This window comes from Mustela nivalis, assembly GCF_964662115.1.
Source record: "Mustela nivalis genome assembly, chromosome: 8".
NCBI classification, from domain to species: domain Eukaryota; kingdom Metazoa; phylum Chordata; class Mammalia; order Carnivora; family Mustelidae; genus Mustela; species Mustela nivalis.
This window is the reverse complement of record NC_139027.1, coordinates 122,877,737-122,901,654: the sequence shown is the minus strand read 5'-3', so window position 1 is coordinate 122,901,654 and position 23,918 is coordinate 122,877,737. Positions and strand designations below refer to the sequence as shown.

At 38.8% G+C, this 23,918-nt stretch overlaps 1 protein-coding gene across 4 annotated transcripts in view; it reads left to right on the top strand.

Annotated features, from left to right (window-relative positions):
- SAMHD1 (SAM and HD domain containing deoxynucleoside triphosphate triphosphohydrolase 1) overlaps positions 1-23,918 on the top strand; it is a 59,174-nt gene that overhangs the window by 18,751 nt on the left and 16,505 nt on the right. For 3 of the 4 annotated variants that reach the window (XM_082746247.1, XM_082746250.1, XM_082746248.1), the window contains exons 4-11: positions 1,420-1,580; positions 3,880-3,995; positions 5,871-5,941; positions 12,927-13,082; positions 16,111-16,211; positions 16,384-16,492; positions 17,702-17,793; positions 18,836-18,951. In XM_082746247.1, coding sequence (XP_082602373.1) covers positions 1,420-1,580; positions 3,880-3,995; positions 5,871-5,941; positions 12,927-13,082; positions 16,111-16,211; positions 16,384-16,492; positions 17,702-17,793; positions 18,836-18,951 — 922 coding nt within the window. The remainder of the gene's footprint in view (positions 1-1,419; positions 1,581-3,879; positions 3,996-5,870; positions 5,942-12,926; positions 13,083-16,110; positions 16,212-16,383; positions 16,493-17,701; positions 17,794-18,835; positions 18,952-23,918) is intronic. The other variant, XM_082746249.1, reaches the window with a different exon arrangement.

Below are 23,918 nucleotides of genomic sequence, written 5' to 3'. Positions count from 1 at the left end.
TGAATTAGATTATTCATTAAATTCCATTTTTTGTTTTGTATCTTTCTCTTTAAAAGGCAGTTGTGGATAGTTAAAAAAACAAGTATCTTTATTTTTTATTTAAGATTTTATTTATTTTATAGCAAGAGAGGGAGGACTCATATACTGGGAGGAAGGGCAAAGGGAGAGGGATAGCAAGAATCTTTTTTTAATTTTTCTTTCTTTTTTTTTAAGATTTTATTTGTTTATTCGACAGAGAGAGACAGTGAAAGAGGGAACACAAGCAGGGCGAGAGGGAAAGGGAGAAGCAGGCTCGTTGCTGAGCAGGGAGTCCCATATAGGACTCAATCCAAGGACCCTGGAATCATGACCTGAGCCAAAGGCAGATGCTTAATGAAACGACTGAACCACACAGGCATCCCTTAAAATTTTTCTTTTTCTTCCAAGATTTTATTTATTTATTTGATAGACAGAGATCACAAGTAGGCAGAGAGACAGGCAGAGAGAGAGGAGGAAGCAGGCTCCATGCTGAGCAGAGAGCCTGATGTGGGGCTCCATCCCAGGATCCTGGGATCATGACCTGAGCTGAAGGCAGAGACTTTAACCCACTGAGCCACCCAGGTCCCCCGAGAGAGAAAATCTTAAGCATACTCTGTGCTGAGCACACAGCCTGACATAGAGCTCCATCTCACTACCCTGAGATCATGACTGAGCCGAAACCAAGAGTCAGTTGCTTAACCAATGGAGCCACCCAGGTGCCCCAAGAAGTATCTTTATTTAGAGAATATAGAGGAGCATTAAATCTTGACCCATGTTTAACCTTGTTTAAACTTAGAGTAACAAATAATTGTAAAATTTATTTTTACTAAATAAAAGTATTTCTGAGTAATATTAAGTATATAGAATTTAATTTTCCTGCCTCAGAATTTTATTTTCCCGCCTCTTATGTATATGATAGGAAGCTTTCTTTCTTCCTCTCTTTCTCCCTCTCTCCCTAATAGGTAGTATATAGATACATTTGGGGAGAAAATATACACATTGCCTATGGCAATATGGCTTTTATGATCTGAATGAGTGTGTTAAGTAAGTATGTTGAACTTGAATTCAAGACTAACTTATTAAAGGCTAATCAAATCAAAATGAAAAGATTGAAATTCTAATCTTTCTATTATTAGAATCCATTAAGAAGAAGTAAAATGTACGCTGATCTAATATACTTGATCTGTCTGGTAGTAATAAGGTAATGATATTACTGGTAGTAATAAGGTAATGATATTAATATTTTATTGTTGCCTGTAGTCATGTTCTTACTTGAGAACAATTGAATAGCTTTGTGCACTATAGATAGGAACGGTTGCACAAAAATTTTAGTTGGAAAAAAAAAAATTTTAGTTGGACTTACATGTTGTTACTGATATTAATTTAAACATAATTTTCTAGGTAATTAATGATCCTATCCATGGCCACATTGAACTCCACCCTCTCCTCATCCGAATCATTGACACACCTCAATTTCAGCGGCTTCGATATATCAAACAGTTGGGAGGCAGTTACTACATTTTTCCAGGTGCTTCGCACAATCGATTTGAGCACAGTCTAGGGTAAGAAGGCAGTTAATGGGGAATTTACAGTTATTAAGCACCTTCCTTATCACATGAAATAACTGTTTCATCTCATCTTTTAGAGAATAAATAGTTTTATAAAATGGTAATAACACCCATATTTTGTTGATAAGAAAATTGAGGCTTTGATTTGCCTTGCTATATTCTGTTTATTTTATGTATTCTTATAAGCCAATTCATATCTTTACTGGAAAGATAATCAAACTGTCTATTGACAGGTCATTTGGATGATGTATTTGTGTTGAAATATTTAAAACCCAACAGGGTCAGTTACTGATATGACTAGCTTTGTAAGTTTGATTATTTAACTTTCCTGTATAGTCTTGTATAGAATTGCCTTTGAAAGCAGATGTTTTTCTTCACCTATCTGGAAATTTGTAGATCAGAAAAATATTCACAGGCTGAGAGACGGTGACACCTCTGTTATTACAACTAAGTTGAGAATTCGGTCTGCTTTTCCATTGTAAAATCTGGAGCCTGGAGAACATGGGCTCTGCTGGGAAGAACTTGACAGTTGTAGGTTTTATGAAGTATTCACACCGTTCGTTTTATTTGTTTTAAAGTGTTTTTTGTCTTTTGTGGTTTTTTTTTTAAGTGGGTTTTGTTTTTGTTTTTATTTTATTTTATTTTATTTTTTAAACATTTTCTATTTATTTGAGAGAGAGAAATCACAAGCAGGCAGAGAGGCAGGCGGAGAGAGAGGGGAGGAGCAGAGAGCCTGACGCGGGGCTCGATCCCAGGACCCTGGGATCATGACCTGAGCTGAAAGCAGAGGCTTTAACCCACAGAGCCACCCAGGCACCCCTTTTTGAAGTGTTTGTTTTTTTTTTTTTTAAAGATTTTATTTATTTATTTATTTGACAGAGAGAAATCACAAGTTGTCGGAGAGGCAGGCAGAGAGAGAGAGGGAAGCAGGCTCCCTGCTGAGCAGAGAGCCCGATGCGGGACTCGATCCCAGGACCCTGAGATCATGACCTGAGCCGAAGGCAGCGGCTTAACCCACTGAGCCACCCAGGCGCCCTTGAAGTGTTTTTAATAGCAAGAAAACAAGTGTCTACTCAAATGTGCATTCATTCATCAACACATATTTATTGAAAACTCACTAGGCCTTACCAAACCAACATGGTAGCAATTGTCTCTAACTTTGTGGAGTTCAGAGTTAAAGGGAAAAAGAAAGATACTGTATTCTCAGGAATTACTTTCAGGGGGAAAGTGCTAAAAGTGCATTTGGCATTTGTCAGTCCTTTATCTTCAATCTATGTTGTAAAAATTAAAAAGCCAGAAGTCCTACTTCTTTGAAAAATAATTTTTGTGTGATAAAATACACGGAATATAAAATTTACCATGCAAACCATTTTTAAGTATACAGTTCAGTAGTGTTAAATATATCTCTATTATTCTTCAGCTAAACTCCAGAACCCTTTCATTTTGTAAAACTGAAACTCTATGTATCCATTAAATAACAATTCCCCATTCTCCTCTCCTAGCCACCAGTCATCACCATTCTACATTGTTTCTGTGAATTTAACTACTCTAGGTACCTCATATAAGTAATATCCTACGGTATTTGTCTTTTTGTGACTGGCTCCATTCACTTAGCATAATTTTCTCAAAGTTCACCTACGCTGGAGCATGTGTGAGAATTTCTTTCCTTTTTAAGATGATAATACTCAGTTATATGCTTTTACCATATTTTGTTTATCCCTTTATTTGTGAGTGGACACTCAGTTTGCTTCCACCTCTGGTTATTGTGAATAGTGTTGCTGTGAACATTGGTGTGCATATATCTCTTTGAGACTCTGCTTTCAGTATTTTGGCTACATACTGCTAGATCATATGATAATTCTATTTTTAATTTTTTGAGCAGCTACCATATTGTTTTTCATAGTGGTTGCGCCATTATACATTCCCAACAATAGTGTATAAGGGTTCTAATTTCTCCTTGTCCTAGCCAACATGTGTTATTTTGTTTTTTGGGGGTTTGGTTTGGTTTTATAATAGCCTTTCTAATGCATGTGAGGGTGGTATCTCATTGTGGTTTTGATGTTGCATTTCCCTAGTGATTTTTGATTGTGAATTCCCAATCTGTTGGGATTGGGTATTCTGTTTGTGTGTTATTGCTTAGTTCTGAAACAGACTACTTGACTACTCTGTTAACTTGTTATAGAGATACATTAGAACATTTGAGAAACATGTTAAATTTCTTGAGGTTTAATAGTATCATCTTTCAAACTGAAGAGTGATTTTATGTTGCTTTTTTGTTTTGCTTACTCTTCAGTGTAGGGTATCTAGCAGGATGTCTGGTTCGTGCACTGCGGGAGAAACAACCAGAGCTGCAGATAAGTGAACGGGATGTGCTCTGTGTTCAGATTGCTGGCCTTTGTCATGATCTCGGTATGCTGTGCAAAGAACGAAAACTGTTCATGTAATTTGAAATTTAAAAATCTGATTAACTAAAAGATATATGAAAATTGTGTTTTAATTCTGCACTTAACATTAATCTAAATGTGCCATTGCTGCTTCTTGGAATGATTCATAACCCCAAAGCATTGCTACTTTTTGTTGTTGTTGTTGTTGTTGTTGTTGTTGTTGTTGTCTTTCAATGGATTTCTCACATTACACATCTTTGCTACAAGTTATATGAAAGGACTTTCTGATAGTGAGATTTTTTTGACTACTGTGATTAGGAGGCTGTGTTATCTTTATTTTCCTTGTTAAACAATCGCCATTATCTTTCAGTTACTTTATCAAATCCATTCTTCTCAAACCTAGAATACGTAATCTGCACTAGCAGATTTTTTTTTTTTAAGATTTTATTTATTTATTTGACAGGAGAGATCACAAGTAGGCAGAGAGAGAGGGGGAAGCAGGCTCCCCGCTGAGCAGAGAACCCATGTGGGGCTCCCTCCTTGGGATCATGACCTGAGCTGAAGGCCAAGGCTTTAACCCACTGAGCCACCCAGGCGCCCCTGTGCTAGGGGATTAACAACAGATTTAGAGAACTGCTTTTTTTCCCTGACCCAGGTGCGGGTCTTGGACCACTTAAATCCAAGTAAAAGAGTATCTTTCTTCTTTGACAAAGAAAGAGAAAAGAGATTGTCCTCTCCTTATAGGAGTTTTTACCCCCTTATCTTTGTAATTTATTCCTGCCCTGTTGGAGGAGCCTAAGAGTTTGTGTGTGCCCTCAGGGCAGGGAAAAGGAAGTCTCAGTCTTTCAAACAGCCAGATTCTTAAAGGGGTAGGGCACTCTCTTTAGCTTGGAGATTTCAGTAGACCATTATCACTCCTAGATAAATCTAACAGATGGAGGTATTTTGAGAGCATATCATTGAGAAAACTTTGCCAGTCCCTAGGACTCTGAGCACTGCATTCATGAGGCTTTTTGTAGACTGTGATTTGCAGAAAGGCCCTGGCCTGGTCCAGGTAGAGTCCTTCTTCAGCCAAGTAACCCATTTCAGAAATTCTGATAATTACATAGTTGCGTGTCAACAGAGTTTCATATTATTAAATGAGTGGAATATTAAAAATCACTTATAAATAAGGTGAACTAGTGAGCTCTACTTTTGGTTGCCCACATCAGCAGTAAAAATCTGAGTGTGTATATTTCTATAAAATATATTAAGTACATTATAAAATTTACATGAAAAGAGATCGCTTTTAAAAGGATGAGAGTAGAAGAATAAAGTTATATTATTTTCTTCCTGCGCCCCAGTGGATTGTCTTAAAATGGCTATTCTTTTTTTTTTTTTTTAAGATTTTATTTATTTATTTGACAGAGAGAGATCACAAGTAGGCAGAGAGGCAGGCAGAGAGAGCGGGGGGAAGCAGGCTCCCTGCTGAGCAGAAAGCCTGATGCGGGACCCGATCCCAGGACCCTGAGATCATGACCAGAGCCAAAGGCAGAGGCTTAACCCTGAGCCACCCAGGCACACTTAAAATGGCTCTTCTAATATATTCAATCTGAAGATGCCAGTTTTTTCCTTGACATTCCTTTAAGTTACACAGAAACTATCCTTTCCTCAGAATTATGTAAGCTCTGATGACTCAGAGACCCTTCCATGGACAGCTTACTTTCCTATGTAGTTTTATTTCCTGTTCTCTTGTTTTAGAAAATAGGAAGGGAGGATTTGTTTGTGGTATTTTGTGATGTACTTATAGATTATTAATTTCCGTTGGTTTTCAAGTTAAGCTTAAAGATTAAAAAAATAGATTCATCTTTTACCAGCTTAAAAACAGTTTCCTTGTTCTAAGGCTGCTTTTGTTTTTAAGGTCATGGGCCATTTTCACATATGTTTGATGGAAGATTTATTCCACTTGCTCGCCCAGATGTGAAATGGACGGTACGTAGTCCTATATTCAAGCAACCACTGCTGTGTGATAGTATACTTCCCCATTACAGTATACTAATATATATATATATATATTTCATTTGATCTCCCAGTAGTCTTTTTTTTTTTTAAATGTTTTATTTATTTGACAGAGAGAGGTCACAAGTAGACAGAGAGGGAGGTAGAGAGAGAGAGAGAGGGAAGCAGGCTCCCTGCTGAGCAGAAAGCCCGATGCGGGACTCGATCCCAGGACCCTGAGATCACGACCCGAACCGAAGTCAGAGGCTAAACCCACTGAGCCACCCAGGCACCCCCATTATCTACACTTTTATAAGTATAAAGGAACTTGAAACTCACAAAGGTGTACTGATATACAAAGCAATCACAAAGCTTGGGGCACCTGGGTGCTACTCAGTTAAGTGAACAACTCTTGGTTTCGGCTTAGATCATGATCTCTTGGTGGTGAGATTTTGCCCCACTTTGCTGAGGGAGGAGTCTGTTTCCTCTCCTGCCTCTTCTCCTGGCTCACATGCTCTCTCTCTTTGTCTCTCTCTCTCAAATAAAGAAATAAATATATATTTTTAAAAAATCACAAAGCTTTTAAATGGTAGAGCCAGCACTAGAAAACCAGGTTTTCTAGCTGTTAATTCAAAAAAATTTTTTTATTTAATTTTTTGACACAGAGAGAGAGAGAGATCACCAGTAGGCAGAGAGGCAGCAGAGAGAGTGTGGGAAGCAGGCTCCCTGCTGAGCAGGGAGCCTAATGCTGTGCTCAATCCCAGGACCCTGAGCTGAAGGCAGAGGCTCAACCCACTGAGCCACCCAGGAGCCCCTAGCTGCTAATTTTTTTCAGAAGATTTTATTTATTTATATGAGAGAGACACACACACAGACTACCAGTGGGGTGGAGGTGTAGAGGGACAGGGAAAAACAGACTCCCTGCTGAGCAAGAAACTCAGGGTTCAGTCCCAGGATCCCAAGATCATGACCTGAGCCAAAGGCTGATGCCTAACTGCCTGAGCCACCCAGTTGTCCCTCTAGCTGCTAATTTAATGCTCTTACTGTTCTATCACACCGTTGAAAAAATTAAATAAAAGGCCAACTCCTTTTTAACTTACTTTTTCTTTATCATGAAGTAGCCGATACCAGGCAAGTTTCATCATTTATATTAACTGAACTGTTTTATAATTAAGGATATGCACGTGGCTGACCCAGTCTTTGGAATTAGTTTTTGAAAAGTGAAGTTATACTGACTTCCATTTTTTGCCACATTATATTTCTGGAACCTGGAGTAGAAAAGAATATTAGTATGTGCTGAATGGTTGGTTCTTCCATGTCAACCTCTATTCTCTTTCTTTTTAAAAAATATTTTACTTTTTTTAAGTAACCCAACGTGGGGCTTGAACTCTTGATCCCAAGATCAAGAGTCACATCTTCACCAACTGGGCCAACCAGGTGCCCCTGTTTTTTTTCCTTTTAAAGAAAGAAAAAAGCTATATTCACATATAGTAAGTTGTACTGATCTTAAGTGTACAGTTCAGTAAAATTTTTTAAAGTTTGTTTGTTTATTTTAAGACATCTCTACACCTAACATGGGGCTCAAACTCATAACCCCAAGATCAAGAGTCACACAATCCACTGACTGAGCCAGTCTGAGACCCTGGTTCATGAATTTAGGCGGTTGTATACATCCACGTAACCACTACCCAAGTCAAGATATGAAATGTCTTCATCTTAATTCTCTTATGCCTTTCTCAGTCAATGCCCGCTTCTCCCTCGTCTGGATTTTTATAAACATAACTTAGCTTTGTCTGTTCTTAGATTTAATATTAGTAGAATCATTTCATAGATACTCTCTTGTGTCTTGCTTTTATTCATACACAACATGATGATTGTGAGTTTCCTTCATGTTGCGTGCATCACCTCTTAATCCCTGCTTATTGCTGAGTTAATATTCCATTGTATGGGTAAGTTGTGATTGGTTTATCCTTTTCCCCTTTGATAGAATTTGGGTTGTTTTCACTTTTTGACTATTACAAATGAGGTTGCTATACACATCACTGTACATGATTTTCATGGAAAATGTCTTCATTTATTTTAGGTAAAATGCCTACAAGTACCAGATCATAAAGTAGATGCATGTTTGCTTTGTAAGAAACTCCTTGACCTCTCCCATACTGTACCATGTTATGCTCTGTCAGGAGTGTGGGAGATTTCCTGTTCTGTAGCCTCTTTAACGTTTGGTTTTTTAGATTTCCCTAATAAATGTCAGTGGTGTTTTGTGGGGTTTAGGTGGGGGATTTTGGTTTGTTTGGGTTTTTTTTTTTTAATTGACATTCTTTGATATACATTGAATACTATTTCCTGTAGTTTTTTTTTTTTTTAAAGATTTTATTTATTTATTTGTCAGAGAGAGAGAAAGAGCACAACAAGCAGGGGAACAGCAGGCAGAGAAAGAAGCAAGCTCCCTGCTGAGCATGGAGCCTGATGTGGGACTCGATCCCAGGACCATGGGATCATGACCTGAGCTGAAGTCAGCTGCTTAACCACTGAGCTACACAGGCGCCCCTCCTGTAGTTATTTTTTTTTTAAAGATTTATTTATTTATTTGAGAGAGAGAGACAGATAGTGACAGATAACTAGAGAGAGCACAAATGGGGAGGAGAGGGAGAAGCAGGTTCCCGCTGAGTAAGGAGCCTGATGTGGGGTTCAATCCCAGACTTCTGAGATTGTGACCTGAGCTGAAGGCAGACATTTAACCAACTGAATCACCCAGGTGCCCCTGTGCTTTATTGATATATCTTTCATGAAGTGTTCTTTCAACATTAGCCCATTTAAAAATATGATTGTTTGCCTTTTAATTGTTGATTTGAGTAATTATATATGATTTAACTATATATATAAAATAGTGTATGTAGTGTGTGTGTATAATAGTTATGTGAAGATTTTTCTCCTGTCTGGAACTTGCCAATTCATTTTTTCTAATGGTGCCTTTTGAGATACAAATTTTAAATTCTGATGAAGTATTCTAGTTCTTCAACTAAGATGGGTAGTTTCTCTGTAGTTTTGCTGCCTTGGGACCTCATGCTACAGGCCATGAAAGACTGGCATGTTGCCCAAGGCTTTTTTCTTCCAAGTGTTAACTTCCTTCTCACATCTGTTCACTTTTGGTCACTGGCCAGTACCTGTAGGAAGTTGTCCAGACTTAATAGTTGTTTTCTTCAGCAAGACTGATCTAAATAGGATCTATTTGGCCATTTGCAAGTCTTTGTATTTATTTTTTAAAGTAGGCTCCATACCCAACATGGGGCTTGAGCTCAGAACCCTGAGATCAAGGAACCCTAATTTCCAAGTCTTCGTATTTGAAAGACTTTTTGTATTTTTCTCTCTCTGTCTCTCTCTCTGTCAAATAAAAAATAAAATCTTAAACAACAACAACAAAAAGAATAAAAATAAATAAATAGAGGTGTTTGGATGGCATAGTCAGTTAAGGTCTGACTCTTGGTTTCAGCTTAGACCCTGATTTCCGGGTCATGGAATCAAGACCAATGTGGGGCTCCTTGCTTGGCACTGAGTCTGCTTGAGATTCTCTTTCCTTCTGCCCCTCCCATTTGTGCTCTGTTTCTGAAATAAATAAGTACATCTTAAAAAAAAAAAAAATTGACCTTTCAGGGCTGCCTGGTTGGCTGGCTCAGTCACTAGAGTATGCAGCTCTTGATCTCATGGTTTTGAGTTCAAGCCCCACATTGGGTGTGAAGATTACATAAATAAATAAACTTTAAAAAATTAAAGTTAAAAAAAATTTTGGCTTTTCACTTTAGGATTCTATTTATTTTTATTTTTATTTTTTTCAAGATTTATTTATTTTGAGAGAGAGAGAGGAGGGAGGGGCAGAGAGAAAGTCCCCAAACAGACCCCTTTACTGAGAGCAGATTCCATGACCCAGAAGATCATGACCGAAGTTAAAATCAAGAGTCAGATGTCTACCTGACTGAGCCACCCAGGCATCCCTATTTATTTATTTTTGTTCTTTTATTTTTGTATTTATTCTTTTAAATATTTATTTATTTATTTGAGAGAGAGAGAACATGGGAGCAGGGGAGGGGCAGAGGGAGAGAAAGACAGAATCCCAAACAGACTCCACACTGAGTGGGGAGCCCAACATGGGGCTCAGTCCCATGACCCCAAGATCACCCCCCAAGCTGAAATCATGAGTCAGACATACAACCACTGACTCACCCAGGTGCCCCATTCCACATTTCCTTAATTACTATTACTTTATAATAAGTCTTGATAGTTGATAGGACAATTGTTCACACCCTGTTCTTTTATTGAGTATCTTTGGCCCTTTTCTCTTGTATTATAAATTTTATAATTTTCTACATAAAGACTTTATACATCTTTTGTTATATTTACTCCTGAGTTGCTTATAATTTTCGTTGCTCTTGTCCATTGTTCTATCTTTGGGGGACTTAAATTTTTCTGTAATATACAGTTTTGGGGGTTACCTGGCTGGCTCAGTCAGTGGAGCATGGGACTCTTGATCTCTGGCTTATTAGTTTGAGCCCCATATGGGGTGTAGAGATTACTTAATAAAAATCTTTTAAAAGTAATATTTTTTTCTGAACCATTTGAAATAAGTTGTACACAAACCCCTTCATTTCTAAATACTTAAGAGGGTATTTCCTAAAAACAAGAACACTCTTTTACATAACCCCAGTACAAGTACCAAAATCAGAAAATTAATATTGGTGCTATACTATTATCTAATTTTTACTTCCTTTCTTTTTTTGTTTTTTTTTTTAAGATTTTATTTATTTATTTGAAATAGAGAGAGAGAGAGATCACAAGTAGGCAAAGAGGCAGGCAGAGAGAGGGAGAAGCGGACTCCCCACTGAGCAGAGAGCCCGATGCGGGCCTCGATCCCAGGACCCTGAGATCATGACCCGAGCCGAAGGCAGAGGCTTAACCCACTGAGCCACCCAGGCGCCCTTTACTTCCTTTCAAATTGCACCTATTGTCTGTATAGAAAAGGAGGAAGAAAACTTTTTTTTTCCATCTCCCTGATCCATACATACTACTTAGTTGTGATTTCTCTTTACTCTCCTTTTGATCTGGAATAAGTCTTCAGTCTTTATCTTTTACAACCTTGTTATTTTTGAAGAGTACAGTTGAGTTGTTTCTGGAATGTCCCTCAATTTGTCTGATGTTTGCAGTTTTCTGATGCATACTATCAGAGTATGTATTTTCAGTAGAATGTTACATTATATCTTCTTAGTATTTCACATCAGAGGCACATAAAATCTGTTTAGCACATTGCTGGTGATACTAACTTTGATCATTAAGGCAATGTTTACCAGATTTCCCCATTATAAACTTTAACTGTTTTTTCTCTTTATAATTAATATGCATCTTATTCATTTTTTTAAAAATAGTTATAGGTCCATCCAGATGTTTTGTTTTCATATTGAATCAGTTTTTGGTAAGACCTGTGATGGCACCAATGTCTTCAGGGGATCATTTGATCTTTACAGTTATGAGTGAGTGAACAGAGACAGAAGAATAGAAAGAGGCTAGTTCAAGATTCCCATGTAGATGTTGACCTCCGAGCTCCAAAATACTTTTTTGTTTTTACTGGCAAGTTTGCAGTTACCACGTTTTGCCACTAGATGGAAGTGCTAACAGAATTTGTAACTTGGTGTTTTCAAGGTTGGTGCAACAATAGAGCTGATTTTTTTTTTTTTTGAAAAAAATTTTTTTTAAGATTTTAGTTATTTATATGTCACAGAGAGAAAGCTCACAAGTTGGCAGAGAGGCAGGCAGAGAGAGAGGGGGAAGCAGGCTCCCTGCAGAGCAGAGCCCGATACCAGGACCCTAATTAGGATCATGACCTGAGCTGAAGGCAGAAGCTTAACCCACTGAGCCACCCAGGCACCCCTTTTTTGAAATTTTTAATTTAAGTAGGCTTCACACTCCATGTTAGGGTTGAACTCACAACCCAAGATCAAGATTGCTCCACCAGTTCAGCCAGCCAGGCCCTTCAACTGAACTGAATTTTATAGTGATGCTCATTCAAACAGGATTCTACTGTGTGACTGGGTAATATTCTTCTGTATCATATCTGTGCAGTACTTCTGTACTGTAAATGATTATATCTCATTAAATATATTTATTACTTTTTTTTAAGGATTTTATTTATTTGACAGAGTGAGACAGAGAGAGAACAAGTGCACAAGCAGGGAAGCAGCAGGCAGGCAGGCAGAGGGAGAAACAGGCTCTTTGTTGATCAAGGAGCCTGAAGAGATCCCAGGACCCTGGGATCATGACCTCAGCTGAAGACAGATGCTTAATTGACTGAGCCACCCAGGTGCCCCATATTAAATATATTTATGAAATAATAATGAACACTATATGTAAAATGTTTATAAGCTAGTAAAATACAGACAAATTTGACAGGTTTTTAAAAATATCTGCAAGGGGTGTCTGGGTGCTCAGCTGGTTAGGCATCTGACTCTTGCTCTCAGCTCACGTCTGGATCTCAGGATCATGTGTTAAAGCCCTGCATTGGGCTCCATGCTGGGTGTGTAGCCTACTTTATTTTTTTTTAAATTTTTTTTTTTTTAAAGATTTTATTTATTTATTTGTCAGGCATAGAGGGAGAGCGAGCGAGTGAGCACAGGCAGACAGAGAGGCAGGCAGAGGCAGAGGGAGAAGCAGGCTCCCTGCCGAGCAAGGAGCCCGATGCGGGACTCGATCCCAGGACGCTGGGATCATGACCTGAGCCGAAGGCAGCCGCTCAACCAACTGAGCCACCGAGGCGTCCCTGTAGCCCTACTTTAAAAAGAAAATATCTGCAAGACAGTAGTCAAAAGCTAGATAATCAACATGCAGTAGAAATTTATCTTTGAATTACCTCAAATCAAGAATAATTTGGATTATCTGGGGTCTCTAATGCACTGGAGTCTATAACAGACCATACTGTGTTGACTTTTCTTAGCATGAACAGGGCTCACTGATGATGTTTGAGCACCTCGTTAATTCTAATGGACTCAAAGCAGTCATGAAATACTACGGTCTTGTCCCTGAAGAAGACATTTGCTTTATCAAGGAACTAATTGCAGGACCACTTGAATCACCAATCAAAAATTCTTTGGTAAGTTTTTGTACCATTTAATTTGAATTGACTGTGTTTCCCATCTAGTCTTTCCTAGTTTCCTTCAGAGCTATTTGAAAAGAGATATTTAGAGGGGAGGGGGGCGGGGAGGGGAGGGGGGGTTATGGACATTGGGGAGGGTATGTGCCATGGTGAGTGCTGTGAAGTGTGTAAACCTGGCGATTCACAGACCTGTACCCCTGGGGATAAAAATACATTATATGTTTATTAAAAAAAATTAAAAAATTTAATTAAAGAAAGAAAAGAGATATTTGGCTATTTTAGGGAGACTAAGTGATAAAATACATTATATGTTTCTAATATTTAATACAAAAAAATGAAAGGCTTATCTATTTTTTTTAATCTCTTAACTGAGATCTTTAGAAGTTACCCCCCCCCCAAGTTAAAATACATGTGTAAATATTTTTTGGTGAATATATATATGCAGTATTCTATATAGGAGCCAGAGGTAATGTTTGGAAAATGTAGAAGTGTGTGTCTTGTTTCTCCATTAAAATTAACATGTTTGAGTGCTTGGGGGAAAGATGGGAGGGAATAGGAAGTGAGGGGAGGAAAGGATAAGAGGGGGCACAGCTCAGAAAAGGAAATTTAAAAAGAAGAGAAAAAATAAAATTATAAAAAAAAATAGCATCTTGGGTGCCTGGGTGGCTCAGTGTGTTAAAGCCTCTGCCTTCGGCTCAGATCATGATCCTAGGGTCCTGGGATTGAGCCCCGTGGGGCTCTCTGCTCAGGGGGAGTCTGCTTACCCCCCTCTCTCTGCCTGCATCCCTGCCTATTTGTGATCTCTGTCTGTCAAATAAATAAACAAAATCTTTAAAAGAAAATCGCATCTGAAATATTTAGATATATGAGGAACTAGAAAAAAAGTTGAATAGTTCAAAGGAAAGTTTAGGGGTTTTTTTTGTTTTTTTTTTTAAGATTTTATTTATTTATTTGACAGAGAGAGATCACAAGTAGGCAGAGAGGCAGGCAGAGAGAGAGGGGGGAGGAAGCAGGCTCCCTGCCAAGCAGAGAGCCCGATATGGGGCTCGATCCCAGGACCCTGGGATCATGACCCAAGCCGAAGGCAGAGGCTTTAACCCACTGAGCCACCCAGGTGCCCCGGAAAGTTTAGGTTTTTTTGTTTGTTTGTTTTAATTAAAAAGAAGCTGAGGGAGCACCTGGGTGGCTTGTTTTTGTTTTTTTGTTTGTTTTTGCTGCTGTTGTTGTTTTTAAAGATTTTATCCATTTATTTGACAGAGAGACAGTGAAAGAGGGAACACAAGCAGGGGGAGTAGGAGAGAGAGAAGCAAGCTTCCCGCCAAGCAGGGAGCCTGACATGGGGCTCGATCCCAGGATCCTGGGATCATGACCTAAGCCGAAGGCAGACACTTATAGACTGGGTGGCTTGGTTGATTAAGTGTCCAACTCTTGGTTTAGGCTCAGGTCATGATCTTAGGGTCATGGGATTGAGCCCCAGGTCAGACTCTGCGCTGGGCATGGAGCCTACTTGGGATTCTGTCTCTCCTTCTCCCTCTGCCCCTCCCCCCTCAGAGAGATAGAGAGATAGATAAATGGGGCACCTGGGTGACCCAGTTGGTTAAGCATCTATCTGCCTTCCGACCAGGTCATGATCCCAGAGTTCTGGGATCAAGCGTCCTGCTCAGCAGGGAGTCTGCCTCTTCCTCTTTCCCTCCTCCTGCTCATGCTCGCTCTCTCTTTCAAATAAATAAAGTACTTTAAAAAATAAATAATAAAAAAGAAGTTGAAAAATAATTTCCCAGGGCACCTGGGTGGCTCAGTGGGTTAAGCCTCTGCCTTTGGCTCAGGTCATGATCTCAGGGTCCTGGGATCGAGCCCCGCATCGAGCTCTCTGCTCAGCAGGGAGCCTGCTTTCCTCCCTCTCTCTGCCTGCCTCTCTGCCTACTTGTGATCTCTGTCTGTCAAATGAATAAATAAAATTTTTTAAAAAAATAAAAAATAAAAAATAAATTTCCCTCTGAGTTTAAGTTTTTTCAGTGAGTATATACAAATCTATTTGTATTATTTGTATTATTTTAAGTATTAGCATATGAGGGTCATTCTTACAATTTATAATTAAATTTTATATTTTATATTTTTATTTTTTATTTTTTTTAAGATTTTATTTATTTATTTGACAGAGCGAGATCATAAGTAGGCAGAGAGACAGGCAGAGAGAGAGAGGAGGAAGCAGGCTCCCTGCCAAGCAGAGAGCCCGATGCGGGACTCGATCCCAGGACCCTGAGATTATGAGCTGAGCCGAAGGCAGAGGCTTAACCCACTGAGCCACTCAGGCACCCTAAATTTTTTTTTTTAAAGATTTTATTTATTTATTTGACAGAAATCACAAGTAGACGGAGAGGCAGGCAGAGAGAGAGAGAGGGAAGCAGGCTCCTTGCTGAGCAGAGAGCCCTTCAGGCTCATGACCTGACCCGAAGGCAGCGGCTTAACCCACTGAGCCACCCAGGTGCCCGGCACCCTAAATTTTATATTTTAAAGAAACTTTCAAGCCAAGAAAAGAAGAAAGATGTTGGTTATCAGAAATGCAATGAGGGGCACCTGGGTGGATCAGTGGGTTATAGCTTCTGCCTTTAGCTCAGGTCATGATTTCAGGGTCGTGGGATTGAGCCCCGCATTGAGCTCTCTGCTCCTCGGGGAGCCTGCTTCCTCCTCTCTCACTGCCTGCCTCTACCTACTTGTGATCTCTGTCTGTCAAATAAGTAAATAAAAATCTTAAAAAAAAAATAAATAAATGCAGTGAGTTAGGATCCTTTCAATGGCACAAGGTTTAGTATTAATAGGATATCACATACCTTAGCATTTCTTTTCCTTTTTCTACTAGTTTAGGAATTAAGTGGAAGAAGGAAAAACTAGAACTTTCTAAGTTATCTCACATTCCCATTCAAGTATCTGTTTATAATTTTTAGGTTAACACAGTTGCTTTGCTTTGCTTATAAATAGATACGGTTCGTATCCTAAAACTATGGTGAGTTTTCTTGTCTTCCAGTGGCCATATAAAGGGCGTCCTAAAGAGAAAAGCTTCCTTTATGAGATAGTGGCCAATAAAAGAACTGGCATCGATGTGGACAAATGGGATTATTTTGCCAGGTATGCACTGAACATTTCAGAAAAACTGGTTAAAATTCTTATATCATTTAAATATATTTTATTTTTATTTAAATAAATAAAAATTGAAATCCTTGGATACATTTAGTGTTAATATTTAAGGTACAGTTTCCGCATTGAAGAATTTCATCTCTCTGCTTTGGAATCTTTCCAGGGACTGCCATCATCTTGGAATCCAAAATAATTTTGACTACAAGCGCTTTATTAAATTTGCCCGTGTCTGTGAAGTAGAGAATGGGAAGTGTATTTGTCCTAGAGATAAGGTGAGCTATGTCAAAGGAACAATAAAGAAGGTGTTGTTCCTAGTTCGAAGTGTAGAAGTAATCATTCAATAATTTGGAAAAATCACAACCTGATAAATTATCAATCTTTTTACTTTACGCTTAGCACTTGTAAGAATCATAAAGTTCTTTTCATTTTCTGTATTGTTAAATAATAATAAAACTACAACAGACATTTATTGAGTGTTGCGCTAGGCACTGTTTTAAATGCTTTAGGTGGATTAACTCAGTCCTCACAACCGTATAAAATAGATACTATTCTTATGCCACTTAATAGGTCAGCAAGTTGAAGCACAGAGAAAACATAGAGTTAATGAATGGCAGAACTAGAATTTCAGCCCAGAAAGTTTGGCTCAAGTCTCCTCCTTAACCGTAGTTAGTGATCTATATTAGTGTTTCATAATAGGTAAAATACTAAATCATTAGGTCCTTCCTAATTAGAGTCATGTAACTAAAGAGTAGTATGGCATTATACTGCAGAGAGTCTTTCTTTGGGATACCTGGGTGGCTCAGATGGTTAAGTGTCTGCCTTCGGCTCAGGTAATGATCCCACAGTCCTGGGATCGACTCCCTTGCTCAGCGGGGAGCCTGCTTCTCCCTCTGCCTACTCTCCCTCTGCTTCCGTATTCTCTCTCTCAGTCTGTCAAATACATAAAATCTTTAAAAAAAAAAAAAAGAAAAGAAAAGAAAAAGTCTTTCTTTTGAGAATAAAGAATATAAGAATAATGCCTAATTTCTAGACTTGTTGAGATTAAAAAACATACTGAAGATGCGTAAAACAACCTGCTACAGAGTTAGAGCAATAGATTTTGTTACTAAGAAGAAACGTTGCAAACCAAGAAATGATTTTACTCTCCTGCCCCTTAGTTTTTTAATGGACTCAGGGATTTTTTTTTTTTAATTTTATTTATTTATTTGACAGAGAGAAATCACAAGTAGATGGAGAGGCAGGCAGAGAGAGAGAGAGAGGGAAGCAGGCTCCCTGCTGAGCAGAGAGCCCGATGCGGGACTCGATCCCAGGACCCTGAGATCATGACCTGGACTCAGGGATTTTAATGAGGTAGCTCCTGTGCATAGCTTTCTTGTCTGTCTGTCACCATTCCTTTTCCTTGTCCTGTGTACTTACTTGTCTGCTAACAAGGGTAACAGAACTGGATCCTGCATTAATATTTATTTTATGTTTTCCTGCAGGAGGTTGGGAATCTATATGACATGTTCCATACTCGCAACTCTTTGCACCGCAGAGCTTATCAACACAAAATTGGCAACATCATTGATACAATGTAAGAAATTCAACTGCTATTTCCCTATAAAATTTTTTGTGATGCTTTGTTAGATCATTCTTAGGTCAAGTTGAGCTTTCTAGGTGAATTCAAGCAAATTTTAAGTGAACTTTAAGTGAATAAATCTGAAATGGTTCCCTTAATACAACAAAAACTAGCAAAAAGTAAACTTGGAGGAAAAAGAGGAGAATGAATAAAGGGGATAGATGAAGTGTGGAAGAGTTGGCTTCAGCAAGACATGAAGGGCCAATGGCTCAGACCTCCCCAGAGGCAGTTGCTTATGTGCCAGACATTAGGATCAAGGTGGGAGAAAGGACATGAATAATTGACACTCTGAAACTAATGACAAACATTAATTTTAAGAATTAAGATTAATGTCTATCCTCACCATGTCAGTTATTTATCAAAATTAGTAGAAAATAGCAAAACCAATAGGAATTTCACCTCTTCTCCCTGACCCAGTGAGAACCATAGCAGAAAAGTTCAGCCAGGTAGATAAAAGTAGAGCCATACATCTCTGTGAGACTCACAGACCCATGAAGAGTTCTTGAAAGTAGAGTGTGAGTTCATTCCATGTCTCCGAAATAGTATTAACTTGACATGAGCAGACTAAGTTAGAACACATTCACCCATTTGTATGGTTGTTCCTTTGATGAGAAGTTTTTGTTTTTAATTCAGGGAGTCAGAGACATCTAGGTGCAAAGCCTGATACTACTTCTTCCTAACTTGGTTAAATGAAAATTACTTTATATCTGCCTCTGTAAAATTGAGGCTGATTATGTCTATCTTGTTGGAAAGATTAAATAAGATAATGTTATCTAGAGCCCTACATTATGCTGGATCACAGTAAACATGGTAGCCCGCAGATCACCATAGGCATATTTATGCATTTATGTAGGATCCAAAAACAGTTGTCTTTAGAACTTCATGTCTCAGGATTTTACTTCTCTGAAGTAGAAAGATTTCTTTTACTTCAAGTGTGGGCATTAAGCAAATACTCAAATTTTCTCATAAACGTAAATTTTTATGCAATGATCTTTAGGATTACAAATGCTTTCCTCAAAGCCGACCCATACATAGAGATTACAGGTGCTGAAGGAAAAAAGTATCACATCTCTACAGCAATTGATGACATGGAAGCCTTCACGAAGCTAACAGGTAAGAACCAGTAGGTAATACTGAGTGGTCCATCTCAGATAAAGTGCAGGCTGAGTGGGCTATATTCTTTTTTTTTTTTTTTTAAGATTTTATTTATTTATTTGACAGAGAGAGATCACAAGTAGGCAGAGAGGCAGGCAGAGAGAGAGAGAGGAGGAAGCAGACACCCTGCTGAGTAGAGAGCCCGATGCGGGACTCGATCCCAGGACCCTGAGATCATGACCTGAGCCGAAGGCAGAGGCTTAACCCACTGAGCCACCCAAGCACCCTGAGTGGGTTATTTTCTAAACATTCTAATATCTTTAGCTTCTCAAGTGATTATATGCTTTTGGAATCGAGTTTTATCTCGATTCCAAAATTGAGAAGCGATTTTAACCATATAACCTCGATAAAGTTATTTAACCTCTCTGACCCTTAGTTTCCTCATCTATAAAATGTGAGTATTGTTATCTCGCATACAGTTTTGTTGTAGTATTCAAATGAGGCATAACACCTAATATATAGTACTTGGCAGGTAAGTACCCAATATTTACTATTATTTAACTTTACAGCTGGACTAATAGGAGATTTGCCCTTTTAACATTATTTTTGTTGTAAAACACAGGGAACCAGGAACATTTTGCCACACTTCAGCAGAAATGAAACCTGCAGCTTAGGGTGGGAAGGGGGAGGTGAAGAAGTTGCAGCTGGTTCTTCCATGTGGGGAAGTGCAGACTGAGCAATAAAGATGAGCAAACCAAAAGGAGTAGACCAAAAAGTTTGTACCAGTTGCATATCACGAAACTGACTCTGTTTAAAAAGTTAGAATGCAGTCACATAGCTCGTAGAATCACTGGAAAAGCTGGAGAGTCTTAAGATGAGCAAAAGCAACTCAAGCTCGGTGGCCTAAGACAGCCAAAATCCCTTTCTCTGGGCTTTCTGTGTGATACTACTGCTGTTCTGTTGCCTTTTTTTTTTTTTTTTTTTAAGATTTTATTTGTTTATTTGACAGAGATCACAAGTAGGCAGAGAGGCAGGCAGTGAGAGAGGAAGGAAAGCAGGCTTCCTGCTGAGCAGAGAGCCCTTATGGGGAGCTTGATCCCAGGACCCTGGGATCATGACCTGAGCTAAAGGTAGAAGCTTTAACCCAATGAGCCACCCAGGTGCCCCTGTTCCATCACTATTCGATTCTGTCTGCAGCGCACTGCCAGAATGAGACCCACACCCGTTACTCTGAAACTGTCTTTGAAGAACCAGTGTTCTTCCTTTCCAACCATTTGCAGATTAGATACTTTTGTAGAACAGTAAAAATGAATTACCAGTGAAATGAAATGGTGTGGAGGGTTGGGGCAGGACATACAAAATACAAGCCCAAGCATTTAGTATTGAGTTTGACAGACTTAAACATATATTTCAGTAAATATAATCAAGAGAAACAAAATTTAAATTAAAAAGTTATATGTATTATTCTTTCAAAATATGCATGTAGGTAATACAGAGTCCCTATTATACTTGTAACTTTTTAGTCATTTTCCAATCATAAGTAAATCAGAAATTAAAAGTGAGGGGACCCTGGGATCATGACCTGAGCTGAAGGCAGAGGCAAAAAAAAAAAAAAAAAAAAAAGGTCATCTTCAGTCTTAATCAGAAGCCAATCTAACAATTTATTCTGTAACATTATATTACGTTTCTACTATGTCTTGCTGAAAAGAAATGAATTGGGGATTTTATGCACTTCTGGGTTAACTGAAAAACCATAAAGTATACAGTTTAATGTGATCTTACCACATGATTATACATAGCTGTCACTCTCCATGAAGGTTCTCTAATGCCCAAACTCGCTTTTACCCTCTTCAGTGAGATGAGTCCACTGATTATGCTCTTGGATATTGTGTTAATGTCAAAAATGGCAGACAGAATATTAGGTCACATTTTTGTGCTTTATTGGCCAGAATATTGGAGAACAAGCATATGGACTTTGCAGCTGTCATCATTTGAGACAAGGATAATCTTATCTTTCTTACATACTCTTCAGAGCCATCCTATAATCCTCATTGGCCTTAGCTACATGACCTGGAAGGAATAAGGACCATGTGAGCCTTCATTACCTTTGTTGCTTTTCTAAAAGTCAATTTACTTTATCTAAAACTTTCCAGTTCTTAGGGCACCTGGGTTGCTCAGTCGGTTAAGTGACTGCCTTCGGCTCAGGTCATGATCCTAGGGTCCTAGATCGAGTCTCACATTGGGCTCTCTGCTCAGTGGGGAGCCTACTTGTCCCTCTCCCTCTGTCTGCTGCTCTGCCTGCTTGTGCTCACTATCTCTCTCTCAAATAAATAAATAAATAATCTTTAAAATAAGATAAAATAAAAGTTTCCGGTTCTTATTTTTTGATTTTTTAGGATTTTTTCCACTTATTGGGAAGTGTTGAAGACATACAACAGTGTTGAAAGAATTTTACAGTGAACACTTGTACACTCACCCCGTAAATTCTAGCATTTACTGAACTTGCTTTATTACTTATGCAAGTTACCCTCCATCTGTCCATCTTATTAATCCATCTTAATTTTGATGCATTGTGAAGTTTTTTCTTTTTATTTTTAAAAAGAGTTATTTATTTCTTTTTAGGGAGAGAGAGAGCATGTACAAGCACACATGAGGGGAGTGGGGATCTTCAGCAAACTCTCTGTTGGGTGCAGAGCCTAACATGGGGCTTGATCCCAGGACCCTGAGATCATGACATGAGCTGAAACCAAGAGTTAGACGCTCAATCAACTGAGCTGTCCAGGTGCCCCAATTTTGATGTTATTTTAAAATAAATTGCATGGGGCAATTGGGTGGCTCAGTCAGTTTAGCAGCTGCCTTCAGCTCAGGTCATGATCCCACAGACCTGGGATCAAGCCCTGCATCAGACTCCCTGCTGCATGGGAAGCCTTCTTCTTCCTTTCCCTCTGCCTGCCACTCCCTGTGCTTGTGATTTCTCTCCCTGTCAAATAAATAAAATCTTTAAAAAAAAAAAATTGCAGGAGCTCCTGGGTGGCTCAGTGGGTTAAAGCCTCTGCCTTCGGCTCAGGTCATGATCTCAGGGTCCTGGGATCGAGCCCCACATCGGGCTCTCTGCTCGGCAGGGAGCCTGCTTCCTCCTCTCTCTCTGCCTGCCCCTCTGCCTGCTTGTGATCTCTGTCTGTCAAATAAATAAATAAAATCTTTAAAAAAAAATTGCAGATACCACTACACTTTACCTTAACTCTCTTAGCATGCAGATTAACTAAAGTTCAACAATTATTTATAGATTTTTTTCTTCTGATGTAAAATTCACATGCAATTTGTATAAACGTACGAATCTTACGTACATTTGCTAATGTTTTGACAAATGCAAGATACAGAACATTATCTTCTCCTTAGAACGTTCCCTCATGCTTCTTCCCAGTTAGTTCTTACCCTGCTTCACCCCCCAGAAACAACCACAACTTGCCAATTCTAGACTTTTTTTAAAAGTTTATTTATTTTTAGTAATCTCTATACCCAACATGGGGCTTAAACTCATGACCGTGAGAGCAAGAGCCACATGCTCTTCTGACTGAGCCAGCCCCTGTTCTAGACGTTTATATAAGTAGAATCATACAGTGTGCACTCCTCTCTGTAGGGCTTCTTTTTACTCAATGTTATATACTTGAGATTCATCCAGATTGCATGTATCAGGAGTTTATTCCTTTTTATTGCTGAGCAATAATTCATTGTATGAATATGCCATAGTTTATCTTTCCTCTCTGCTTCCTAAATTCCTATTTATAAATGTTGCTATAAATATTCCTATAAATGTTTCAGCTTACATGGAAGTTGGCTCTCTTAAGCATTGCAAATGTTATGACTACTGTCTTAGGTAACCGTTTTCTTACATTAGTCTTTATCACTCAGTATTTCTAGGCAATAGGTGGACCTTACTTCCCTTCCTTCCTCTGCAAGCCCCCTTATCCCAAAATCCCTTAACTAAATTGGAATGATAGAATGCTAAACTTAGAAGGACCTTAGAGATCATCTACTTAAAACTCCTCAAAGGAGGGATGCCTGGGTGGCTTGGTTGGTTAAGCCTCTGTCTTCAGCTCAGGTCATGATTCCAGGGTCCTGGGATCAAACCCCGAATCGGGCTCCCTGCTCAGAAGGAAGCCTGCTTCTCCCTCTCACACTCCCCCTGCTTGTGTTCCCTTTTTCCCTGTCTCTTTCTCTCTCTCTCTCTCTCTCTCTCTCTCTCTCTCTCTGTCAAATAAATAAATAAATAAATCTTAAAAACAAAAAAATTCCTCAAGGGACACTTGGGTGGCTATTGCTTAAGTGTCCACCTTCAACTCGGGTCATGATCCCAGGGTCCTGGGATCAAGTCCTGCATCAAGTTCCCTACTCAGTGGGGAGCCTGCTTCTCCTTCTGCCTGTTGCTCCCCGTGCTTGTGTTCTCTCTTTCTCTCCCACTCTAACAAATAAAATCTTTAAACAAAAAACAAGAAACAAAAAACCCTGCTCAAATGAGGAAACAGAAGCCAAGTGAAGGAAAGCAACTTATCCTAATAAACGGCAAAGCTAAACTCAAGTCTTCTGATTCCAAAGTTGAATGTTGCTTATACTATTTTAGAGTGCTATATCATTATTCAGTTTAACATACAAGCATTAACTTTTATACATGACCCTTTTCTGAACACAAGTATGTGGAACAAATAGAGTTTTTTCACATGGTTAGTGGGAATGCAAATGGTACAGCCACTTTGAAAAAGTTCAGCATTTTCATAAAAATGTATATTTATCCTATCATCCAATAATTCCTCTTCTACCTGCTTACCCAACAGAAATGGAAATGTAAGTCCACCTAAAAGCCTGTACCTTATAAGAATAAGGTAAAAGCCATAAGAAATACATCAATAAAATTCTGTGGGGTTCAAAGGAAGGAGGAATTATGTCTCTAGTTTTGTTGGATTAAGGAAGATTTCATAGTGAGGTGC